The sequence below is a fragment of the Carcharhinus amblyrhynchos genome, chromosome 25 (genome assembly GCF_965287045.1).
Source record: "Carcharhinus amblyrhynchos chromosome 25, sCarAmb.v2.hapA, whole genome shotgun sequence".
NCBI classification, from domain to species: domain Eukaryota; kingdom Metazoa; phylum Chordata; class Chondrichthyes; order Carcharhiniformes; family Carcharhinidae; genus Carcharhinus; species Carcharhinus amblyrhynchos.
In genome coordinates this window covers 40,877,845-40,900,775 of record NC_137348.1, presented here as the reverse complement: position 1 = coordinate 40,900,775, position 22,931 = coordinate 40,877,845, and the positions used below count along the sequence as shown (strand labels likewise).

At 44.6% G+C, this 22,931-nt stretch overlaps 3 protein-coding genes across 4 annotated transcripts in view; 1 reads left to right on the top strand and 2 right to left on the bottom strand.

Annotated features, from left to right (window-relative positions):
- prpf4 (pre-mRNA splicing tri-snRNP complex factor PRPF4) overlaps positions 1 to 5,821 on the bottom strand; it is a 41,767-nt gene extending 35,946 nt beyond the window's left edge. The window contains exons 1-2 of the mRNA XM_080212233.1: positions 5,758 to 5,821; positions 458 to 642 (exon numbers count right to left, since the gene is read on the bottom strand). Of these exons, the coding sequence (XP_080068359.1) occupies positions 458 to 620 (163 nt within the window). The 5' untranslated portion in view covers positions 621 to 642; positions 5,758 to 5,821. The remainder of the gene's footprint in view (positions 1 to 457; positions 643 to 5,757) is intronic.
- A 156-nt stretch (positions 5,822 to 5,977) lies between these two features.
- Positions 5,978 to 13,320, top strand: cdc26 (cell division cycle 26 homolog). Its single transcript, XM_080212152.1, has 2 exons — positions 5,978 to 6,110; positions 12,880 to 13,320. The coding sequence occupies exons 1-2, from the start codon at positions 6,030 to 6,032 to the stop codon at positions 13,051 to 13,053; spliced, it is 255 nt and encodes an 84-aa protein (XP_080068278.1). The 5' UTR covers positions 5,978 to 6,029; the 3' UTR covers positions 13,054 to 13,320.
- A 3,553-nt stretch (positions 13,321 to 16,873) lies between these two features.
- Positions 16,874 to 22,931, bottom strand: part of slc31a1 (solute carrier family 31 member 1) — a 58,094-nt gene continuing 52,036 nt past the window's right edge. For both annotated transcript variants that reach the window (XM_080212090.1, XM_080212089.1), the window contains exons 4-5: positions 21,714 to 21,882; positions 16,874 to 20,967 (exon numbers count right to left, since the gene is read on the bottom strand). In XM_080212090.1, the coding sequence (XP_080068216.1) occupies positions 20,766 to 20,967; positions 21,714 to 21,882 (371 nt within the window). In that variant the 3' untranslated portion in view covers positions 16,874 to 20,765. The remainder of the gene's footprint in view (positions 20,968 to 21,713; positions 21,883 to 22,931) is intronic.

Below are 22,931 nucleotides of genomic sequence, written 5' to 3'. Positions count from 1 at the left end.
GAGAACTGGGAGACAGAGCCACAATTGCTCTCTCTCTTTTCCTCCAAGTGATTGTTAAATCCCTGTAGCAGCAAGACAGAGATCAGTAATTCAGTGTGAAGAATTCTGGAGGTGACCTGCTATTCCATGGCCCAGTACTGTGATGATAAGCTATGCCATTATTCAGGCCTTAGACTGAACAGATTTTTAAAAATGTTTCATTCATTTCTATCGAACCATAACCACTGCCTTCCAATGTTCTGAGGCATTTAAGTCTCTTCAACCTACCATGATCCCAGTGGGCACAGGAATTGATGTTTGAAAGCAGAATATTTCTAAAATTCAACCCATCACACCCAAAAACAGTTACTTACTGAAATGTTCAGCAATCCTTCAGAGGCACCACATTTTACAACTCAATCAAATGTAATAATTGTTCAACGACAGAGGTGAAAGACACTTAACCATTTGAACTTACTACTAGATATGTTAATGTGCCCAGCTTCTATCCCAGCTTTCACTGCATCTTTTCCCAGATATCCTGCATCTCCTTTGGAAAGCCTCTCCCTCTCCTTCTCTTCAAGGCTTCCGTAGTAAATCCGAGATTTCTTTGCCAATGGAGCATCTTCGTCATCAGACATTTTTGTGATTTGAGAAAGAAAACTGTGGGTGGCGAAAATGCACAAAATGAATGAACTATTAGGGTCAGTGATAAAAGATGAAGAAGAGTCTAGTTCTGATCTGTATTTGTGTTTATGCATCTTCATACTAGAATGAACCTAGAACACAGAAAAATATAAATATTTCCCTATTGTTCTTTACTCAGCCTTTATCATCATCTCCGGTATAGCACACAAGAAATCATACTTTTCACTGTATGTTAACACATGTAACACTAATAAATCAAATTAAAATGCACAGCAATGTGGTTGACTCTTAACTGCCCTCTGAAATGGAATTACAAGACACTACTGAAAAGTCAAAAAAGAATAAATGTGGACTGATCGCAAGGCATTGAGGACTGCACACCCAACCCAACATCTGAGGTTTCTACAAAAATTTGGAGCTGACCCACAGAGTAGTCAAGCTACAGTCTGACAGTCATGTTCACAGAATACCTTACAGACACCACCATCACCTCCCTGGATATGGCTTGTCCCATCAGTAGTGGTGGCATGGTGGTATACAGTTGAGAGGAGGTTGCCCTGGGATTCTTCAACATAGACTCTGAACCCATTTAGTCTCATGGCATCAGGTCAAATATGGGCAAAGAGGCATCCTGCTGATTACCACCTACTGCCCTCCATCAGCTGATGAATGAATCAGTACTCCATGTTGAACACCATATGGAGGAAACACTGAAGGTGATAAGGACATCAAATTTACTCTGGGTGGAGAAAATTCAATGTCAATCATCAAGAATAGTTCAGTAGTATCAATATTGAATGAGTTGAGTCCTGAAGGATATATCTGTCAGGCTGGGCCTGTGGCAGCTGGTTCCCTAATGAGTTGATAAAGAAAGGAAGGATAGAGTATGAAGCTAAACTAGCACTCCTTGTGCATGAGTCGCAAAAACCCAGCCTGCAGGTGCAGCAGGTGGTCAGGAAGGCGAATGGGATGCTGGCCTTCATAGCGAGGGGGATTGAATATAAAAGTAGGGAGGTCTTGCTGCAGCTGTATAGGGCATTGGTGAGGCCGCAGCTGGAGTACTGTGTGCAGTTTTGGGCGCCGCACCTGCGCAAGGATATTTTGGCCTTGGAGGGAGTGCAGAGGAGGTTTACTAGGCTGATACCGGAGTTGAGGGGGTTGAGCTATGAGGAGAGGCTGAATAAACTAGGCTTGTACTCGTTAGAGTTTAGAAGAATGAGGGGAGATCTCATTGAGACGTATAAGATGATGAATGGGATGGATAGGATAGAGGTGGAGAGACTCTTCCCGCTCAAAAAAGACAGTAGGACTAGGGGGCACAGCCTCAAGATAAAGGGGGGGCGGTTTAGAACGGAGTTGAGGAGGAACTTCTTCACTCAAAGGGTGGTGAATATCTGGAATTCTCTGCCCGTTGAAGTGGTGGAGGCTGCCTCGCTAAATATTTTTAAGAAGCGGGTTGATGGGTTCTTGATAAGAGAGGGGATTAAGGGTTATGGGGAGAGGGCGGGAAAGTGGAACTGAGCCACGACAGATCAGCCATGATCTTATTGAATGGCGGGGCAGGCTCGAAGGGCCAGATGGCCTACTCCTGCTCCTATTTCTTATGTTCTTATGTTCTTAAATATAAAAAAGGACAGTAAGAGTTTTTACAAATATATAAAGGAGGAGGAGGCTGGCTAGAGTGAATGTTGGACCCTTAGAGGATGAGAGGGGGGATTTAGTGGTGGGACATGAGGAAATGGCTGAGGCCTTAAATAAGATTTTTGCCTCGGTCTTCACGGAGGAGGACGCAAATAGTTTGCCAGATATTAAAGATAGAAGGATGGTAGGAGTTGAGGGCCTGAATGCGATTACTGTCACAAGAGAGGTAGTGCTTGATCGACTAGCAGGACTGATGGTGGACAAGTCCCCAGGACCGGATGGAATGCATCCCAGGGTTCTGAAGGAAAAGGCAGGGGTGATAGTAGATGCCTTAGTGATTATTTACCAAACTTCATTGGATTCCGGGGATGTGCCAGAAGATTGGAAAACAGTTAATGTTACACCGCTGTTTAAAAAAGGTAGCAGGCAAAAGGCAGGGAATTATAGGCTGGTTAGTTTAACGTCTGTTGTTGGAAAAATGCTTGAATCCATCATCAAAGAAGAAATAGCAAGGCACCTAGAGAATAATTGTTTGATTTGTTTGATAGAGCAGACGCAGCACAGATTCGTTAAGGGGAAGTCGTGTTTGACAAATTTATTGGATTTCTATGAGGATGTGACTAGTGCGGTAGACAGAGGGGAACCGGTGGATGTAGTGTTTCTCAATTTTCAAAAGGCGTTTGATAAGGTCCCGCACAAAAGGTTGCTTCAGAAGGTTAGGGGGCATGGAATGGGGGTAAGGTGTTAGCGTGGATAGAGGATTGGTTGTCTAATAGGAGGCAGAGAGTTGGTATCAATGGGTGCTATTCTGATTGGCGGTTGGTGACTAGTGGAGTGCCGCGCCGCAGGGATCGGTGCTGGGGCCTCAGCTATTTACCATTTATATAGATGATATGGAGGAGGGGGCTGAGTGTAGGGTGATGAAATTTGCCGATGACACAAAGATGAGTGGAAAAGCAAATTATGCGGAGGGTGTGGAAAGTCTGCAGAGGGATCTGAATAGGCTGAGCGAGTGGGCGAGGGCCTGGCAGATGGAGTACAATGTTAGCAAGTGTGAGGTTATCCACATTGGCAGAAATAATGGTAGGAGGGATTACTATTTAAAGGGAGAAAAGCTGCAGCATGCTACGGTGCAGAGGGACCTGGGGGTCCTTGTGCATGAGTCGCAAAAACCCAGTCTACAGGTGCAGCAGGTGATCAAGAGGGCAAATGGAATGCTGGCCTTTATAGCAAGGGGGATAGAATATAAAAGCAGGGAGGTCTTGCTGCAACTGTACAGGGCACTGGTGAGGCCGCAGCTGGAGTACTGTGTGCAGTTCTGGTTGCCGCACGTGCGCAAGGATATTTTGGCCTTGGAGGGAGTGCACAGGAGGTTCACTAGGCTGATACCGGAGATGAGGGGGTTAGACTATGAAGAGAGACTAAATAGACTGGGTCTGTACTCGTTGGAGTTTAGAACGATGAGAGGGGATCTTATAGAGACATATAAGATAATGAAAGGGATGGATAGGGTAGAGGTAGAGAGATTCTTCCCACTCAGAAAGGATAGCAGAACTAGAGGGCACAGCCTCCTGATAAGGGAGGGGGGCGCAGTTTAGAACGGAGTTGAGGAGGAACTTCTTCACTCAAAGGGTGGTGAATCTCTGGAATTCTTTGCCCGTTGAAGTGGTGGAGGCTACCTCGCTAAATATATTTAAGATGCGGGTAGATAGGTTTTTGGTAGACAAGGGAATTAAGGGTTATGGGGAGAAAGCGGGAAAGTGGAACTGAGCCACTTCAGATCAGCCATGATCTTATTGAATGGCGGGGCAGGCTCGAAGGGCTAGATGGCCTACTCCTGCTCCTACTTCTTATGTTCTTATGAGGAGGAATGAGAGGGAAAAACTAAGTTGACCTTGTCCTTAGCGATCTATTTCTTGTATTTGTCCTCTCCTTTTCACAAAGGGCTATGGGAGTACAGTCATTGTGTAGATTTAGGGCTGAGATAGATAGCTTTTGATCAGTAAGGGAATCAAGGGTTATAGGGAAAGGGCATGAGAGTAGATGTGAGGAATGTTGGATCAGCTGTGATCCTATTGAATGGTGGACCAGACTCAAAGGGCTGAATGGCCTACTCCTGTATTGAACAAGGGGATTCTCCCCCTTTATACTCTTTTTACAGCAATTAGTCACGTACACACAGTATAACTTCACCCAGATCACGTGCTTAGCAACGCAAAAGTAAGTACAAATACAGTATGTGAGTAAAAATATGCTGAAAACCCACCCACCCAACCTCCCAGTTGCCACTGAAACTGCACATCCACCGTTGCTCCAGTGTGAGCTAGCAACCGTTCTCTTATATCTTGGGATGTTACTTTACCCATACAATGAATGTTATCTCCTTCAAACAAGGACAGCATTTAGCCAAGTCCAGTCGAGACTGATTTAATAAAGCAAAAGTTTTGTTATTTACAAGGCCAGGGTGACAGTTCAGAATAAGGGAGTATGCACTGACATCAGCACAAGTTGTTTCAAACAACATGCAGTTAATCACAGCTTTAAGCTAATGGAGACTTTTCACTTGATCTTAAAGCAACCAGCTGCGTTTGCAATTTTGCAGGACTTCAGCTTGCAAAACCTTTTTACAAATGGCCAAGATCATAGGAGATTCATGGGATGTTAACCCCTTAACATCTCATTCTTCCCATGGCTCAAGAAGACAGCTCACCACCATCTTCTCAGTGGTGACTTAGCCTGTAAGATCTACGTCCCATGAATGAAAAAAAAAGTGGAATTGAGTCCATCATGATCTTAATAAAGGGCAGATCTGGCTTGAAGTCCAGAATGATCTCCTGCTCTATTTTTAAGGTGTGGAGATGCCGGCAATGGACTGGGGTAAAACAGAAAGAACTCCCACAACACCAATTTAAAGTCCAAACAGGTTTATTTGTCAGGTGGCCACCTGACAAAGGGACAGCCTGTCCCAAAAGCTTGCGGCTTTTGCTACAAATAAACCTGTTTGGACTTTAAACTGGTGTTGTGGGATTTCTTTCTATTTTTAAGGGTCAAACTAAAATGATTCCAAATCCCTGCTGCCACCCAGCTACAACTGGCCTCTCCCACCACTCACAGAGGGCCACTGGAACAGCCTGTGGTCCCATTCCAACCACACGCTCAGCAATCCAGCAGATACCAGGCTTAGTTCAGGAGGGGGAAAACTGACCAGCATCACCAGGCCTCACTCTCGCCTACCCGGCTGATTTCCCGGAGACTCCAGCCGGGATATCATAGAATAGAATCGTACAGCACAGAAGAGGCCCTTCAGCCCATCGAGTCTACACATTAGAAACACCTGAATTCCCACCTAACCCCATCTCCCAGCACTTGGTCCATAGCCCTGAATGTTATGATGTGCCAGGGTACTCATTCAGGTACTTTTGAAAGGTTAGACAGCCCGCCTCTTTAACCCGGAGGATCAGAGGAAACAACTTGAGCTAGGCCTCTTACCTCGCACCCTGCAATCTACAGCCGCCGCGGTCGCTAGGCTGACACCGACTACATCCGGGTCAGAGAGCGCCACACGGACCGCTGGGAGTTGTAGTCCTCCTCCATGGACAACATGTCCCAGCGTGCAGCGCGGTGGCGGCGGCGCACAAGACGCCGGAAGTTGTAGTCCTCCTCCGTGGACTACGTGTCCCGGCGTGCAGTTTGGCGACGCATGCGCCTTTGCGCAATGCGGCCTGTTGAGTCTGAAGCCTGGGCGTTGAGTGCGTGATAGGATGCTGCGGAGGAAACCCACCCGACTCGAACTCAAACTGGATGACATCGAGGAGTTTGAGAGTATGAAAAAGGAGCTGGAGGTGAGTGTCGGAGACGGGTTAGGCCCAGGCTTTATTCCAGCGCTGTCAGCTCACCAACATCTGGCTCCAGGTTTCCAGAACTTCTGGCACCGCCTGTGGTACAGCCTGGAGGCAGCACATTGCAGCCTTGGAACATCCTGTGTTACCAAAACAGAGCCAGAGGGAATTGGGAATCACTCCAGAACTAGCAGAGGGAATGACAATTTGTGGAATTTTCACAGTAACTTCATTGCAGTGTTAATGTAAGCCTACTTGTGACAATAATAAACAAACTAAAACCTGAACAATAGTGATAGTCCAGGTGGGAAAAAAAAAACAGGCTTGGATATGATGGGCTGAACAGCCTGCTTGGGCGCTGGAGCACTTCGGAAACTTTTCCCCAAATCCTTTTTACATCCCTCCCTGTTTTTGATGAGAGAGGGGATTAAGGGTTATGGGGAGAGGGCGGGAATGTGGAACTGAGCCACGACAGATCAGCCATGATCTTATTGAATGGCGGGGCAGGCTCAAAGGGCTAGTTGGCCTACTCCTGCTCCTATTTCTTATGTTCTTACGTTCAAAGGATGCAACCACGTTCGTCCTTCCTGAATTCTTGGCGTTCAGTTCTGGTTTACGTAGAAACTAGAAGGAGGAATAGGCTATTTGGCTCTTCGAGCCTGCTCCACCATTCACATTGATCATGGCATTCAATATGTGATCCTCCCCTTCTCTCAGATCCCTTTAGCCACAAGACCTATATCAAATTTCTTCTTGAAATCTGACAACATTTTGGCCTCAGTTACGTTTTGTGGTAGTGAATTCCACACATGCACCATCCTTTGGGTAAAGAAATTTCTCCTCACCTCAGTTCTAAAATGTTTACCGTTTATCCTCAATACACCTAATCACCTCCTCTCAAAATTCAATCAAATTTGTTAGGCATGACCTTCCTCTGACAAAGCCATGTTGACTATCCCTGAACAAACCATGCCCCTCCAAGTGGAGATTAATTCAGTACTTTCCATAGCACTGATGTGAGACTCATGGGTCTGTAATTCCCTGATTTATCTCTACCACCCTTCTTGAAAAGTGGAACCACATCAGCTATGCTCCATGGCACAGTGGTTAGCACTGCTGCCTTCTCGTGCCATGGGCCTATTAGAATATAAGAACTATGCATGCTTGAGGTCTCAACACCACCACATGCTGCCCTCGAAGCGGCTGCGGAGCTGATAAGAACATAAGAAATAGGAGCGGGAGTAGGCTATCTAGCCCTTCGAGCCTGCCCCGCCATTCAACAAGATCATGGCTGATCTGAAGTGGATCAGTTCCACTTTCTCCCCATAACCCTTAATTCCACTGTCTTTCAGAAACCTATCTACCCGTGACTTAATATATTTAGCGAGGTAGCCTCCACCACTTCAACGGGCAGAGAATTCCAGAGATTCACCACCCTTTGAGTGAAGAAGTTCCTCCTCAACTCCGATCTAAACTGCACCCCCCCCCGCCCCCCCTTATCTTGAGGCTGTGTCTCCCAGTCCTGCTATCCTTTCTAAGCGGGAAGAATCTCTCTACCTCTACCCTATCCAACCTCTTCATTATCTTATATGTCTCTATAAGATCCCGCTGTTGAGACGGTCACACACCTCGTTGTGGAATGTGCCTTTGCAAAGAAGGTCTGGAGTGAGATGCAGTGGTATTTGTCGAGGTTCGTCCCGAGCAGCTTGGTGACGCAGGACTCTGTGCTCTACGGGCTGTTTCCGGGGACGCACACCGAGACAAATATCAACTGCTGCTGGAGGGTCATCAGCTCGGTGAAGGACGCACTTTGGTCCACCCGAAACTTGCTGATCTTCCAGTTGAAAAAACTGTCCTTGACCGAGCGTTGCAGACTGGCACATTCCAAGGTCCAGGACTATGTGCTAAGGGACGCGGTGAAGCTTGGGGCAGCTGCTGCAAGGGCACAGTGGGGAAAGACCACACTATAAGGCCTTTTTAACAGAGGCAGACCGAGGGCCCGGGAACTGCAGAATACCCTCGGCCTGCGTAACCGTGTGCCAATCTGACAAATAACGGCACACAGTAAAATTTGAGGCACGTATATAGTTTTAAGTTTTGAAATGTAATGACTGTAATTTGTATACTGCTGTAAAAATGTTTTTATCCTGCACTGTTTGCAATTCATAGACATTTAGATTTGCAATGGTTTAATTGAGATTTTTATGAATAAAGTATATTTTTGAAATAAAAAAAACTAGGAGCAGGAGTAGGCCATCTGGCCCCTCGAGCCTGCTCTGCCATTCAATAAGATCACGGCTGATCTTTTCTTGGACTCAGCTTCACTTACCTGCCCGCTCACCATAACCCTAATTTCTTTACTGTTGAAAAATGTATCTATCCTTGCCTTAAAAATATTCAATGAGGTAGCCTCAACTGCTTCACTGGGCAGGGAATTCCATAGATTCACAACCCTTTGTGTCAAGAAGTTCCTCCTCGACTCAGTCCACATCTGCTCTCCCTTATTTTAAGGCTACGCCGCCTAGTTCTACTTTCACCTGCCAGTGGAAACAACTTCCCTGCTTCTATCTTATCTATTCCCTTCATAATCTTATATGTTTCTATAAGATCTCCCCTCAGTGTTCTGAATTCCAATGAGTATACCCCAGTCTACTCACTCTTTCCTCATAATCCAACCTTCTCAACTCCGGAATCAACCTAGTGAATCTCCTCTGCACCCCCTCCGGTGCCAGTATATTGCTTGTCAAGTAAGGAGAACAAAATTGTACACAGTACTCCGGGTGTGGCCTCACCAGCACCTTATACAGCTGCAACATAGACTCGCTGTTTTTAAACTCCATCCAGCAATGAAGGACAAAATTCCATTTGCCTTCTTAATTACCTGCTATACCTGCAGACCTCCTTGTGGTTCTTGTACAAGGACACCCAGGTTTGATTCCGGCCTTGGGTGACTGTGTGGAGTTTGCACATTTTCCCCCCATTTGCACGGGTTTCTTCTGGGTGCTCCTGTTTTCTCCCACTCCAAAAATGTGCAGGTTAAGTGGATTGGACATGCTAAATTGCCCCTTAGTGTCCAAAGTGAGGTGGATTAGCCATGATAAATGCGCAGGGTTACGAGGATACAGTGAAGGAGGCGGCCCAGATGGGATGCTCTTTCTGAGAGTTGGTGTAGACTCGAAGGGGCCAAATGGCTTCCTCCTGCACTGTAGGGATTCTGTGGTTCCTCCAATAAGAACATAAGAAATAGGAGCAGGAGTAGGCCATCTAGCCCTTCGAGCCTGCCCCGCCATTCAATAAGATCATGGCTGATCTGTCGTGGCTCAATTCCACATTCCTGCCTCTCCCCATAACCCTTAATCCCCTTGCCTATCAAATCCTCTGGCACCTCCCTGTGGCCAGAGAGCAATTATAAATTCAGGACAGAGTCTCCGTAATTTCCTCCCAATTTCATTTGGAAGTCCATAAAAACAGCATCCAAAGCTATTCCCCTATCCATTACTTTAGTCACCTCTTCAAATAATCCTGTCAGGTTCATCAGGCATCACCTACTCTTTACAAATCCACGCTGGCTCTTTCTGGTCAGCTGAAAGCTTTCGAGATGTTCAATCGCTTTATAATTAATTATAGACTTTGGTTATTTCCTAACATGTTAAACTAACTGGTCTATCTATAATTATTTTTATCTTCAGTTGTACCCATTGAAAGATTTACTCAGCTTAGTAATAAAAATACAAAATGTTGGAAACGCTCAGGTCAGGTAGCAGCAGTAGGCCATCCCTGTAACCTCCTGCTGTATACGACGTAACAGAAATTTAGAATTGTTTAATTTCTGCCTTTCAAACAGTGTATTGGAAACAACCTTAACATTTATAAAGTGTTTTTAATGCAGTAAAATGTCCCAAGGTACTTCCAGAAAGCGTTCTAAAATAAAATGTGACACCAAACTTACACACAAGGAGACAGTGGGGCAGAATACTAAAAGCTTGGTCAGAGAGAGAGATTTGAAATGGTTTCTTAAAGAAAGAAAGTGAGATAGAGAGGTTTAGGGAGGGAATTCCAAAGCTTAGGGCCCAGACAACTGATGGGTAACTGCCACCAGTGGTGGAGGGATTTAAAATCCGGAATGCTCAAGAGGCTGGAATTAGAGACTAGAGAAGGTTACAAATAAAGAGAGGTCCAAGCCACAACTTGAGAATAACAATGAAGACGATATAATCGAGCTTTTGTTTTAACCGGTTGTCAATGCAAGTCAACAAGTGCAGGAGTGTTGGGTGAAAGGAATTTGGCATGCGTTAGGGACACAGGCAGCTGATGTTTCAATGATGTCAAGCTTATGCCGCTTGGATTGTTGGAGTTTAGCCAGGAGTGCATTAGAGTAGACGGCTCTGGGGGTAACAGAGGCATTGATGAGGGTTTCAGCAGCAAGAGCTGAGGCAGGAGCAGAATCAGGTGATGCAAGGGAGATAGAGATAGACATTGTTATTGATGGTGCAGATATGTAGTTGAAGGTTCATTCCTGTCTTAAATATCACATCAAGGTTGCTAACAGCCTTGTTCAGCCAAAAATACTTATCGGTGAGAGGGATGGAATCAATGGCTGTGGAGTAGCAGAGACTATAAACAATGTCTCCAGTCTTCCCAACATTTTTAGTTGGCAGTAGAATCATAGAACACTACAGTGCAGAAAGAGGCCCTTCAGCCCATCAAGTCTGCATCGACCACAATCCCACCCAGGCCCTACCTCCATATCCCTACATATTTTACAAGCCCAGGCAAGTCGTGGGGGTTACAGATAGTGTGACATGAACCCAAGATCCCGGTTGAGGCAGTCCTCGTGCGTGCGGAACTTGGCTATCAGTCTCTGCTCAGCGACTGCGCTGTTTTGTGTCGTGAAGGCCGCCTTGGAAAACACTTACCTGGAGATCACAGGCCGAATGCCTGTGACTGCTGAAGTGTTCGCACAGTAAAAAGTCTGACAACACCAGGTTTTAGTCCAACCGATTTATTTGATAATAGACTCACAAGCTTTCGGGGTTAGCCCCTTCGTCAGGTGAATGGAGAGTTCTAACCTCAGACAGAGCATATAAAGCACAGTTTAGAGATTATTATCAAATAAATCGGTTGGACTAAAACCTGGTGGTCAGACTTTTTACTGTGTTTACGCCAGTCCAACGCCGGCATACCCACATCAGAAGTGTTCGCCAACAGGAAGAGAACGCTCCTGCCTGGTGATTGTTGAGTGGTGTTCATTCATCCGTTGCCATAGCACCTGCATGGTCTTCCCAATGTACCATACTTCAAGACATCCTTCCCTACAGTGTATTAGGTAGACAACATTTGCCAAGTTGCATGTGTATGTACCGTATACCTGATGGATGGTGTTCTCATGTGAGATGATGGCATCCATGTTGATGATCTGGCATGTCTTGCAGAGGTTGCTGTGACAGGGTTGTGTGGTGTCGTGGTTACTGTTCCCCTGAAGGCTGGGTAGTTTGCTGCAGACAGTGGTCTGTTTGAGGTTGTGCGGTTGTTTGAAAGCAAGAAGTTGGGTGTGGGGATGGCCTTGGGGAGATGTTTGTCTTCATCAATGAAATGTTGAAGGCTCCGAAGAAGATGTCATAGATCCTGGCCATTGGAAGGGGCAAGTATTGTGGTCCATCTTGGATAAATGTTCACGTACATTAGGCTCATTTATTAACTCGCTGTGGGAATGTAGCAGGTGGGGGTGGACCATATAAAGGTCCATTGACCTCAGGTGGGAATTTCCAGCCTTGAGGCGAGCAGGGCTGGAACATCAGCTCAATGATTCACTATCTTTTCCACCTGAACCCTTCTCCCCAGCATTTACTAGTTTTGGAGTCTTTGTGATTGCCTTATTTATCTTTTCCAAAGACACTTTACCCAGCTCGATTCAAGTGGAGCCTAACCCAACCACACAGCTCCTTCCTCTCCTGGGACTGGTGCCAGCGCCTCATAAAATGGAACCCCTCTTTCCAACAGTAATCCTTCAGCCGTATGTTTACCTCCCTATTCTGCTCATAGCTCAAGTAATATTCTAGAGATTATAATCTTTGATGTACTATTTTAATTACTTGTTCCTGATATTCCCTGAACCAAACTTTATCCTTTTCTTTCCCACATTATTGGTCGCAATGTGGACTATAACAACTGGATCCTCCCCTCCTTTTCCAATACCCTTTCAAACTAGTTTGAGGTCCCTCACCTTGGCACTAGATAAGCAATATATACAGGATCCACAATTCTGCTTACACAGGAGGCTTCCCGTACCTTTAATTACTGAACTTCCTACAACTATTTACACTTCATCTCCTGGACGGCACAGTGGTTAGCACTGCTGCCTCACAGCGCCAGAGACCTGAGTTCAATTCCTAGCTTGAGTCACTGTCTGTGTGAAGTCTACATGTTCTCCCTGTCTGTGTGGGTTTCCTCCGGGTGCTCCAGTTTCCTTCCACAGTCTGAAAGACGTGCTGGTTAGTTGCATTGACCTGAACAGGCGCCAGACTGTGGTGACCAGGGGAATTTCATAGTAACTTCATTGCACTGATAACATAAGCCTTACTTGCGAATAATAAATAAACTTTACTTCTCATGAGGATGTTCAGGTTGATTGGAGCTTTTACCGGTTTTCTCATTTGTTGTCCCTCTGACTCCAAGTTAAGCAATGTCTCTAGTTTCTGCTGGAAGTGTTCAAGGCCCAGAACCTGAATTTTGGAAGAGTTGCTAAATTTATATTGTGGTCTGTTGTCTGCAGAATCGGAAGAAGCAGCAGCGTGAGGAAGGGGTAATGGTGAGCTCCAGTGACGTGGATGGTGCAAACGGAACACGAGACGACGCTAAAGTCCGAGAGAAGATAAACGAGCGAATTGGTTATCGACCTAATCCTCACATCAACAAACCCTTCTCTCTGTTTGGAAACCTCCACTGATGGCCAAGAGGCAAGGAGACAAACACACACACACACAAAAACACAGTGTACAGGTTCATCACGCTTCAGAACCAGTACCTAAGGATTTTGAGAATTGCTAATTCAAGGACCTGGAGTCGTCAATGTTCTGTGACAATTTGGTGCATTGCTCACTCTTCTGCTGAGGGCAGTTCCAAATATATGATACAATGGTGTGAAAATCACTAACCCAGCTAGGAACTCTGTAAATATTTCCACAAAGTGTCTTATAAAGAGTTAACAAACAAATGGCATATGTTGTGAACTACAATTGATCGTCACACAATGCTGGGATGGTGGGTTGGGGGGCGGGGAGAGGGTTGGTGTGGGGGGTGCGGTCAGGGAGAGGGTTGGTGTGGGGGGGGGCGGGATCGGGGAGAGGGTTGGTGTGGGGGGGGGCGGGATCGGGGAGAGGGTTGGTGTGTGGGGGAGGGGGGGTCGGGGAGAGGGTTGGTGTGGGGGGGGTGTGGTCGGGGAGAGGGTTGGTGTGTTGGGGGGGGTCGGGGAGAGGGTTGGTGTGGGGGGGGGGGTCGGGGAGAGGGTTGGTGTTGGGGTGGGGGGGGGAGGTCGGGGAGAGGGTTGGTGTTGGGGTGGGGGGGGGAGGTCGGGGAGAGGGTTGGTGTTGGGGTGGGGGGGGGAGGTCGGGGAGAGGGTTGGTGTTGGGGTGGGGGGGGAGGTCAGGGAGAGGGTTGGTGTTGGGGTGGGGGGGGGAGGTCAGGGAGAGGGTTGGGGGAGGAAAAAGGGGAGGGGAAGGGGGAAGACACGAGCGTAATCTAAGAATTAGTTTAAAGTTTTAGTGTCATGAGTAGGCTTACTTCAACACTGCAATGAAGTTACTGTGAAAATCCCCTAGTTGCCAGACTCCGGCACCTGTTCAGGTATGCTGAGGGAGAATTTAGCATGGCCAATGCACCTAACCGCATGTCTTTGGACTGTGGGAGGAAACCCATCAGACGTTGGGAGAACGTACAGACTCTGCACAGACAGAGACCCTCCAAGTGGTGAACCGTACCTGGGACCCTGCCATTGTGAGGGAGTAGTGCGAACCACTGTGCCACCGTCAAGCTAGGCTACTCAGGAATGAAATCAGAAAGCACTTAGCATTGCTTAATTGTGTACATAGTTTGGCCGTGGATGGAACCAGCTTGAGTGGGCTTTCTCTATCCTTTTTGTATGTCTATTACATTCCATTGGTGGAGGCTAGTTATAGCATTTCTAGCAATGTTTATGACCTGATTGTATCAATATAAATTTCATGAGTCAGTATAGTTTCAAAATTATGAACCAGTTAACGTGGACAAAGATATATGAGTGACACTGAAGGAGCTAGAGTTAGACTCATTTTAAATTTTCAGCTATCTTTTCATTGATCCCACTAATTGTACAAGTGGCTTATTAAGTCACTTCAGAAGGTACCAGTGAGCAATGGTGTCAGGAGTGCACTGAGCAGGGTTACTGATTGTGCCTTCCTGCAGGGAACCAGGGAACAGTGTGTTTGGCAAACTTATGGGCAGAGCCAGATTTCATGAGGTGAGGGAGAAAGCAGCAAGGATAACCCCAGAACTTGAATTGTAGTGTGGTGACAGACAAGGTCGTGGGTAGGGCAGTTTGAAGGCGTGGATGGTGGCTAAAGAGTCAGGAAGGGGAATTAGAGACCGAGTCAGAGCCACTGGTAGCACCAAGTCTGAGAAATCTTGTGGAAAGCAGAGTAGTAAAAAGGACCTGATGCATCAGGCGTAAATAGTCACTGCTTTCCCATGAGACTTTAAGTCCTGGTGGATATTTACAAGCCATATTAAGGTGAAACTATTGTTCAGACAAGAGTAGGAAATGATTTGTTTTTTTTAAGTCTATGGCAAGAGAGCTCGAAGATGTCATTTGCTCCTCTTGCTCCATGTGGGAGGCTAGGCACATTGCCAGTGCCTGGAGCCAGTATGTGTCCAGAAAGTGTGAAAGTTCAAGTTTCAGAACTGGAGCGGTGGCTGGGGACACTGGAGCATCAGTGCATCTTAGAGCATCGAGGAGAGCTCATTTAGGGGGATGGTCACACCGCATTTGAAGAGACTTAAGGAAGGAAGGACGGGAATGGGTTACTATTGGCTGTCTAAGAGATATAGGCAGGTAGTTCAGGAGTCCTCTGGGGTCTCACTTGCAAATCGATGGGGCACTGGTTCCTCCAGGAAGTGCGGACAAAGCCAAATGTCTGGCACCACAAACAGCCTGTCTGTAGAGGAGGGAAGAAAGTGAAGCAGGGTAGTGGTAATAGGGGATTCTGTAGTTGGGTACAGATAGATGCTACTGTGGTTGTCAGTGTGATGCCAGGATGATATGTTGCCTCCCTGGTGGTAGGGTCTTTGAAATCATGAATGACTGCAGGACATTCTGAAGGGGGAGGGTGATAAGGCATGGTACATGTTGGTACCAAATGACAGATTGAAAAAGGGATGAAGTCTTGCATCAAGAATTCAGGGCCTTAGCTAAAAAGCAAGACCTCTCAGGTTGTAATCTCTAAATTACTCGCTGTGCCATATGCTAGCGAGCACAGAAATAGGATAGTACACATGAATGCGTGGCTTAAGGGTTGGTGCAGGAGAGAGGGTTTAAGATTCCTGGATGATTGGGACTATTTCTGAGGAAGGAGTGACCTGTACAAGCAGGATGGTCTACATCCGAATCAAACTGGGACATCCTTGTGATATGTTTGCTACTGCTGTTGGGAGGAGTTAGTTGAAACTTGGCAGGGGACGGGGACGTGGACTGTTAGCAGAATAAGGGCCAGAATCATACAATAAAACAATGTTAGAGGAAGTGCAGCTTAAAATTCAAGGCAGTAAGACCAGTCTGGATGGCCTCTACTTCAACACCAAAAGTATTGGAGGTAGAGTGGGTGAGTTGAGGGTGGTGATTGATGCATGGAAGTGTGATATAGCAGCCCATCTCAGAGACATGGTTGAAGGAAGGGCATGATTGGCAACTCAACATTCCAGGATTTAAAATCTTCAGGTGAAACAGAGAAGGGGTAAAAGAGGAGGAGGCATTGCATTATCAGTTAAGGAGTCAATTACTGCAGTAAGGAGAGATATCATCTTAGAGTGTGCATCAAATGAAGCTTTATGGGTAGCACTTAGGAATAAAAAAGAGGCAGCCACATTGTCAGGTGTTTAATATAGGCCCCAGATAATCAGAAGGATATCGAAGAACAAATATGTGCATAATTCACAGAGGTGTAAAATCAGTAACAATAGGGTTATATTAGGTGATTTCAACTTTCCCAGCATTAACTTGGATAGTCAGTTTGACAGTTAGTTAACTTGAATGGAGTACATTTCTTGAAATGTGTACAGGAGAACTTTTTAGATCAATACCTAGACAGTTCAACAAGGCAAGGAGCTGTGCTGGACAGGTGGTTGAGGAGGTGGTGGGGGAGCATTTTAGTGATAGCGATGACAACATGGTACAATTTAAGCTTGTTATGGACAAGGAAATAGACAAGTTCCAGAAAACACTTTGGATTGGGGAAGAATAGATTTTAGTAAAAAGGGCAGGATCTGGTCAAGGTAGACTGGGAACAGCTACTAGCAGAAAAATCTACTGGAGCGCTGTGGAGGGCATTCAAAAAGGAAATGGGGAGGGTGTAAAGCCAGCGTGTTCCCTCTAGGGTGATAGGTGGGAATAGCAAGCACACTGATGCCCGTATGTGAAATGAATTTATTTTGGAATCTCAAAATCCGACAACTGAGAGTGCAAATCGTTCCAATGGGGATAAACGTGGTGATTTATCAATAAGAAATTAAAAGCACAGTTTGAGATAATACAAACTAAAAAGTTTATTGAAAATAAGCATGATACAATATATTACGATTTTTCCAGTAAAGAAAATTGCATTGTACAGTCTCTCAGAAAAGAGCAGTTTGACAATTCACCAGCAAGGTAACATTGCAACACTGATGTGCTGGAGTGGGAGGGAAGTCATCAACACGTCTGAGGACTAAAACAAAAATGGAATTACAAGACCAGGGCGTCTGTCTCATCTGTTTTGAGAAGATAACCAAAGGCACTGAACTTCAAATGAAAGTTGTTGAAAAAAAATTTCCAAATTCTGAAGGGAGATTTAAAGAAAACAGCAAGAGTAATATAGAACACCTTAAACAAGACTGAAAGAAAAATGGCACACTGCAAACACAGGTACAGTGCTTTCAGATTTTTCTATTTATACTCAATATACAAGGATAATGACTTAATTTCAGAAGGAAAATACACATTTTATCACAGCAAAGTAAAATTTTGATGTTCACAGCTATGCTAACAACTTCCCATCAATAGCAGTTTTAGGTGCTTAGATGTTAAAGTAGTAGCAGTATAACTTGCATCAGCTCCTAATCCAACATCCAAGTGCACGAAAGTCAAGCAGTACAAAACTCCAGGCGCACATCCAGTCTAGAGTTAAGTTTCATTTTGAAAATGTTTCCAGTGGTTCTTTTCACTGGCTCTCAAGGACTTAAAATCTCAAATGGAATGTTTTTTTTAAAGAAGTGATTTGTTGATTTAAGTGGCAGAGCAAATGCTTCCTTCAAATTGCTCAATAATACAAAAGAACCAGAGGAGAACAACATTGCGCACTGACATGGGTCCAAGCACACTTCTGGTGTCAGGTTATTAAGTACAAATGTGAACTAGTGTTCACTGTCACCACTATGTTAGGTAACGCATTGGAGATAATGCGGGACTTATGGCAGGACTCACAGTAAGCAAGTCTGTTTTACAGCAGCAGCAAAGTACTGTAAATTGGAATTAAAAACAGAAAATGCTAGAAATACACAGCACAGATCAGGCAGCATCTGTGGAGAGGGAAACCGACTAGCCTTTCAGGTCAATGACTGTTTCTCATTTCTAAGTATCTACAGCATTTTCAGTTCTACATACTCCAGCAAACAGAACTCATGGCTGAAAGTCCCAATAAAAACAGGAGCACCAGAAGAATGCAGTGAATAACCACATACTGTGATAAACCAAACCTAGCTGCTTACAACAGTGTCCACAGCTTGTCTGATGTGATCAGAACTTGTAGTGTCACTCTATGTAGCTAATCTGAACAAGCTACTTTGTGCCAGACCAGGAAGAAGAGCTCCACACCAAACAACGAGCTCTCAAAACAAATTACTTTTCAGTGAAAGAATTGTGGTTTAAAAAATGGTGTAATTTCCACCTCAATGTACCCATTAGCAAGCTTCGCATTTGCCACTAGATGGTAGCACCTTTTATAAAGAGGCTGTCACATGTTATAAATAGCATCTAATAGTGTCGCCTAGTGTTAGCCCCAAAAATTCTATCTTGGAGCTGTCACCTAACAAGGCTGTTGGATCTAATCAGCATTGAACAGGTACTGAGCAGAAGCACCATCTCAATTCCTTGTTAATCATGATCAATACATAATTTCTTTGGGAAATACACACAAGACTAAATGAATATGACATAGGATGAAGTATCATGCAGAGTGGTGGGTAATCCTGACACATAGTGAACAAAAATTTAAAACCTATAAGACAAGATTCCTTTTTATGAGACATCATCTCTTGGGCTGCTGGGATCCCACATATCATAGTCACTGAACAGGCTGCTACACATCAATCAACTGTGTCAGGTACAGTGCAACCTTCACAAAACATAAGTATTTATAGAAACTCACTGAAGACTTTGTGGTAGTTTTTGGAGTAAGCTGCAGCCCTGATATGATAGTCAATCTCAAACTTTCTAGCTCTTTTGATGGTTAATGCTTTCTTTCTTGTAAACGTCTTTGTAACTATTTAGTGGCACAGTGGGTAAATGCACCAGCTGCCATCATACTGGGCCATATCAATCACTGACCTCAGTTTGATAAGAGTGGATGTACTGCATGCAATGGCTTTGGACTAAAGGGCAGGGGGTTATGGGACTGAGACTGAGCCAAGAGCCCAATATCGTGGTGAAAGGTCGATGTACAACACCATTTGAACTCAACTTTGATGCTCCCCTTGATAGAGCAGCCTGCAAACTCAACTGCACAAGGCACTTGAGCACGGTAGAAGAAACCAGTCAACTCCTGTGGAACTTCAGCGCATGTCAATACTTGAAACAGGACAGACACCCATTTCTATCACGATACAACAGGAGGTTTCATTTGGGAGGATGAGCAAGTTGAGGCAATTGGCCACCCTTACCTATCTTATTTTACAATCCTTATGAATATCTGCTGGAGGAAGAGAGGGAAGTAATTTTGTAAATCATACAAATCTTCACAGCTGCAACTGAAACATGTCTAGTATTAAGGACCTGACTGACCCCTACCCCCATCTCTCCTGTCCTCCTAACCAAAGCAACTAAACTTGAAGAGGGAAAAAAAATGCCCTAATTATTTGAAGTAATATAATTGACTAAACCTACAGTTAGCTCATCATTAAGTTTTTCAGGTTTATAATCATCAGCTGATTGAAATTGAATAATTCCTAAATACAAATTCAGAAGGACCAGTACATTCATTCCTATTGGTCCTGAGCGAGTTTGTTTTACTAGTAGTGCGCCTGAGCAGGCTAGCAGAACCATGAAACCATTAAAAGGCGTCTCCCAGTCCTCTGACTGGCATTAGTACTAATACTCTCCCAAGTTAACTGTGAGGAAGATTCCTACCATATACGCCAGACGATTGCATACATCTCTATCTGGAATCAATACATAATTTTCCTTTTAACTTAGAATTCCATCAGTACAAATATAAATCATTTCATGAATCAAGAATAAAAGCATCGACACTGAGAATCAGGAGATTGAATACTGGGACAGGCTGAGTGTAGAAACAGAAAATGCAGACAATAGATGATGAGTTTCTGGGTAAAATAAGAGTAAAATATTCTGGATGTCAACCAAACAAATAAAAAATTTTTTGTCATTAGATTTCTGTCAGATGCTGAATATTTTAGTGATGAAAGCAAGAGAGGTAACTGAAAAAAAATCTAATTATGAAATGAACTTCACTAGTGAATGACGTCTTGGTCCTGATAGTATTCAGCTTCTTACAACTCCTTTGGAAATTCTATTTTCAAGGAAATTTCTTAATCCTCAAAAAAAACTTCACTGTTCACCTTGACCATAGAGGGGAAGAGGATAGAAAAACTGAAGATCAAGCTCACATCCTCACTTAGACATTACACCTTTTCTAGTTATCCACTGATTCACCATTTCAATACAAAATATATTGGTTTTGACACAACTATTTCTAATTCTTGGGGATCAGAGGAATCTATAATCAGAATAGGAATTCAATGCAGATAGTTGGACTGATGAGAGCTTTACATGCTCCCAACTTAGTGAAGATAACATTGTAAAGTTTTCACGAATGACTCCAGGTAAAGCAATGGCTCATCGTTTAAAGACTCCTGGCACACTTCACTGTAAACAAAGTCCAAAGTGGCCTGCTCCAGCACCAATACCTGAGATCGTGCCTCAGGGTTCAGTAAGGAAAATGGAAAACTGCTCCCGAGCAGCAATTAAGGCGTGAAGCAAAAAACGATTTGAGCACTGATCCTTCAACTGGAGTCCGATCGGAATTAAGCATGTGCGGGTATATATGTGTGTGTTTTTAACTGGTTCAATGGTCATTTCCCACTTGACAGATTGTTGTGCTGGGGAGTGTGATCCATTATGATTGGTCACCCCTGTCGTTAATGGCAATGTTCTGTGATGTCCACCACTACTGCTTTCTTCCAGCTGAAGAGGAAATATCCAGCACCTGCGCCCAATGCTACGGCAATGCAGAGGTAACCATTGTAGGTCATGAAGACCAACATGAGGAAGTAGCTGACAACCACTTGTATGACATGTAGTACAGTCTGGATGAGGTGGGGTACGCTGAACATCTGCTGGCTGTAAACAAAGGGATTAAAGTCAGTGAAAACCCCAGCTCTGTGCAGGAGTGAGTGGACAAGCAATCTTGTTTTTTAAGCACATGTGCAAACCTGCAGTCACTACTTTTAGCACTGCTTTTCCTCCAACTTCTTCCCACTCAATTTTTCAGTCGCTGTGAAATTAGGGCATTGAATAAACTAGGAAGTCACGTGTGTTACATTGCATTCTACCTACACTGTATTTAACAATGGCCAACTCCTCCCACATAATATTCGTGACCGCTATTCTCAGTTTGAAATCCAATTTGGGGCACCTTCCTGCAGCTAAGGAGGTATTAATCACTGTGATTAATTTTGTTTTAATTTACAAACAACCAAAAGTGGATGCAATTTATATTAGAAGTATTTTCTAATAGCTGTTGCCCCTTGGGTTCTTTCCCTTCCCTCTGCAGGAGGCATTGGCCCATACTTGGCCTCCTACAGATACTAACACCTCTCAATACCTCACCACAGGAACTACTGCTCTCCTATGGACCTAGAAAGTGAGTCACAGTTAGCATTTTGACTGCAACAGATATATCCACTGAGCCAAAGTTTGTCCTCCATCGATGGCCATGCATGCAATTTCCAGCAAGTGCACTGCTGAACGACCAGGGTCAGGGGCTGCAGTATCTGTGGTAGCATCAACATATACCCCACCCTAAAACATACTGGTCTCTCTAGCCCAGTACCAAATTGCACAAAGTTATGCTTCACCTCACTCACCCAACAGTTTTGTGCGTTTCCATCAAGATTGTCCCATTTGGTCCAGGAACAGGCATGGAGTTATAACGCACATTAACCTGTGATTTCCGAAGCAAACATTCTCGACTGATTTTCAGCCCCTCGTAAGCCAATGCACAAAGGAAGACAACCACACAGGCAGCGACCATCCCTGCAGAAGGGAAACAAGCAAAGGGGAGGTAGGGTTATACAGGGACTAATTTGGAAATGTAACGATTAGTTTGACCTACTGTTAGGAATTATTCAATGGTCAGAAGCATGGGAGAGCACCAGAGGGAGGGTGGGGGCACATGGACGGAAGTGGAAAGAGAAAGGTAAGGAGAACTTCAGATCAAATTGTGACAAAACACCAATTCTTGTCTTCAATTTCAACTGTTTCTCCAGTTTAGATATTTTCTTAAAATGACATGATAACAACAATAACAGTTTGGTATTAGTGAAAAGTTTTGGTCATCATAAAATGTCTCCATCCCAGGATAAATTGGATCCAGGTGAAATCCAGTCTGCTTAAATTTCAGCTATAGGGAATATTTCTATTTTTTCCATGTCACCACCTGATGGTGCTAAGTTGCTGAACCATACATTGATTATAACTCCGTGAGTGATGGTCACCTTCCAGTATCTCACTCATGACCAGTCTGTCCGTTAGCTTAAAATCATAGTATCTGGATTAATATCACAGAATACATCCACTTGGTCTATGGATTTGTGTCCTCTGCTGTGGCTCATTTGGTAACACTCTCTCACATTGGAATCAAAAGGTTGTGGGTCCTAAGCCCCAACTCCAGATACTTGTGCACAATCCAGAGCAGTGCCGAGGGAGTACTGCATTGGTGAAGGTACTGTCTTTCGGATGAAGCAAAAGAAGTGAAAAGAGCAGGCCATGTGGCATATTGAGCCTGGTCCCCTATTTCTCAAGAAAAACTTCAGTCTTGAACAGATACTTGCTGGTGCAGCATTCGTAATACTTTGTGTCAGAGAATTTCAAAGAGTCCCTCCCTTTCTCAGTTCAAGATGGCTGACCCCTTATCTTGAGACTATGCCCTAGTGCTAGGTTCTCTAGCCAAGGGGCACAGCATCTCAGTAATTATCCAGTCAAATCCTCTCTGAATTTTATACATTTCAGTGATATCACCTTTAATTCTTCTAGACATCAGAGAATATAGACCCACTGTACCCAAATTCTCCTCAGAGGACTAT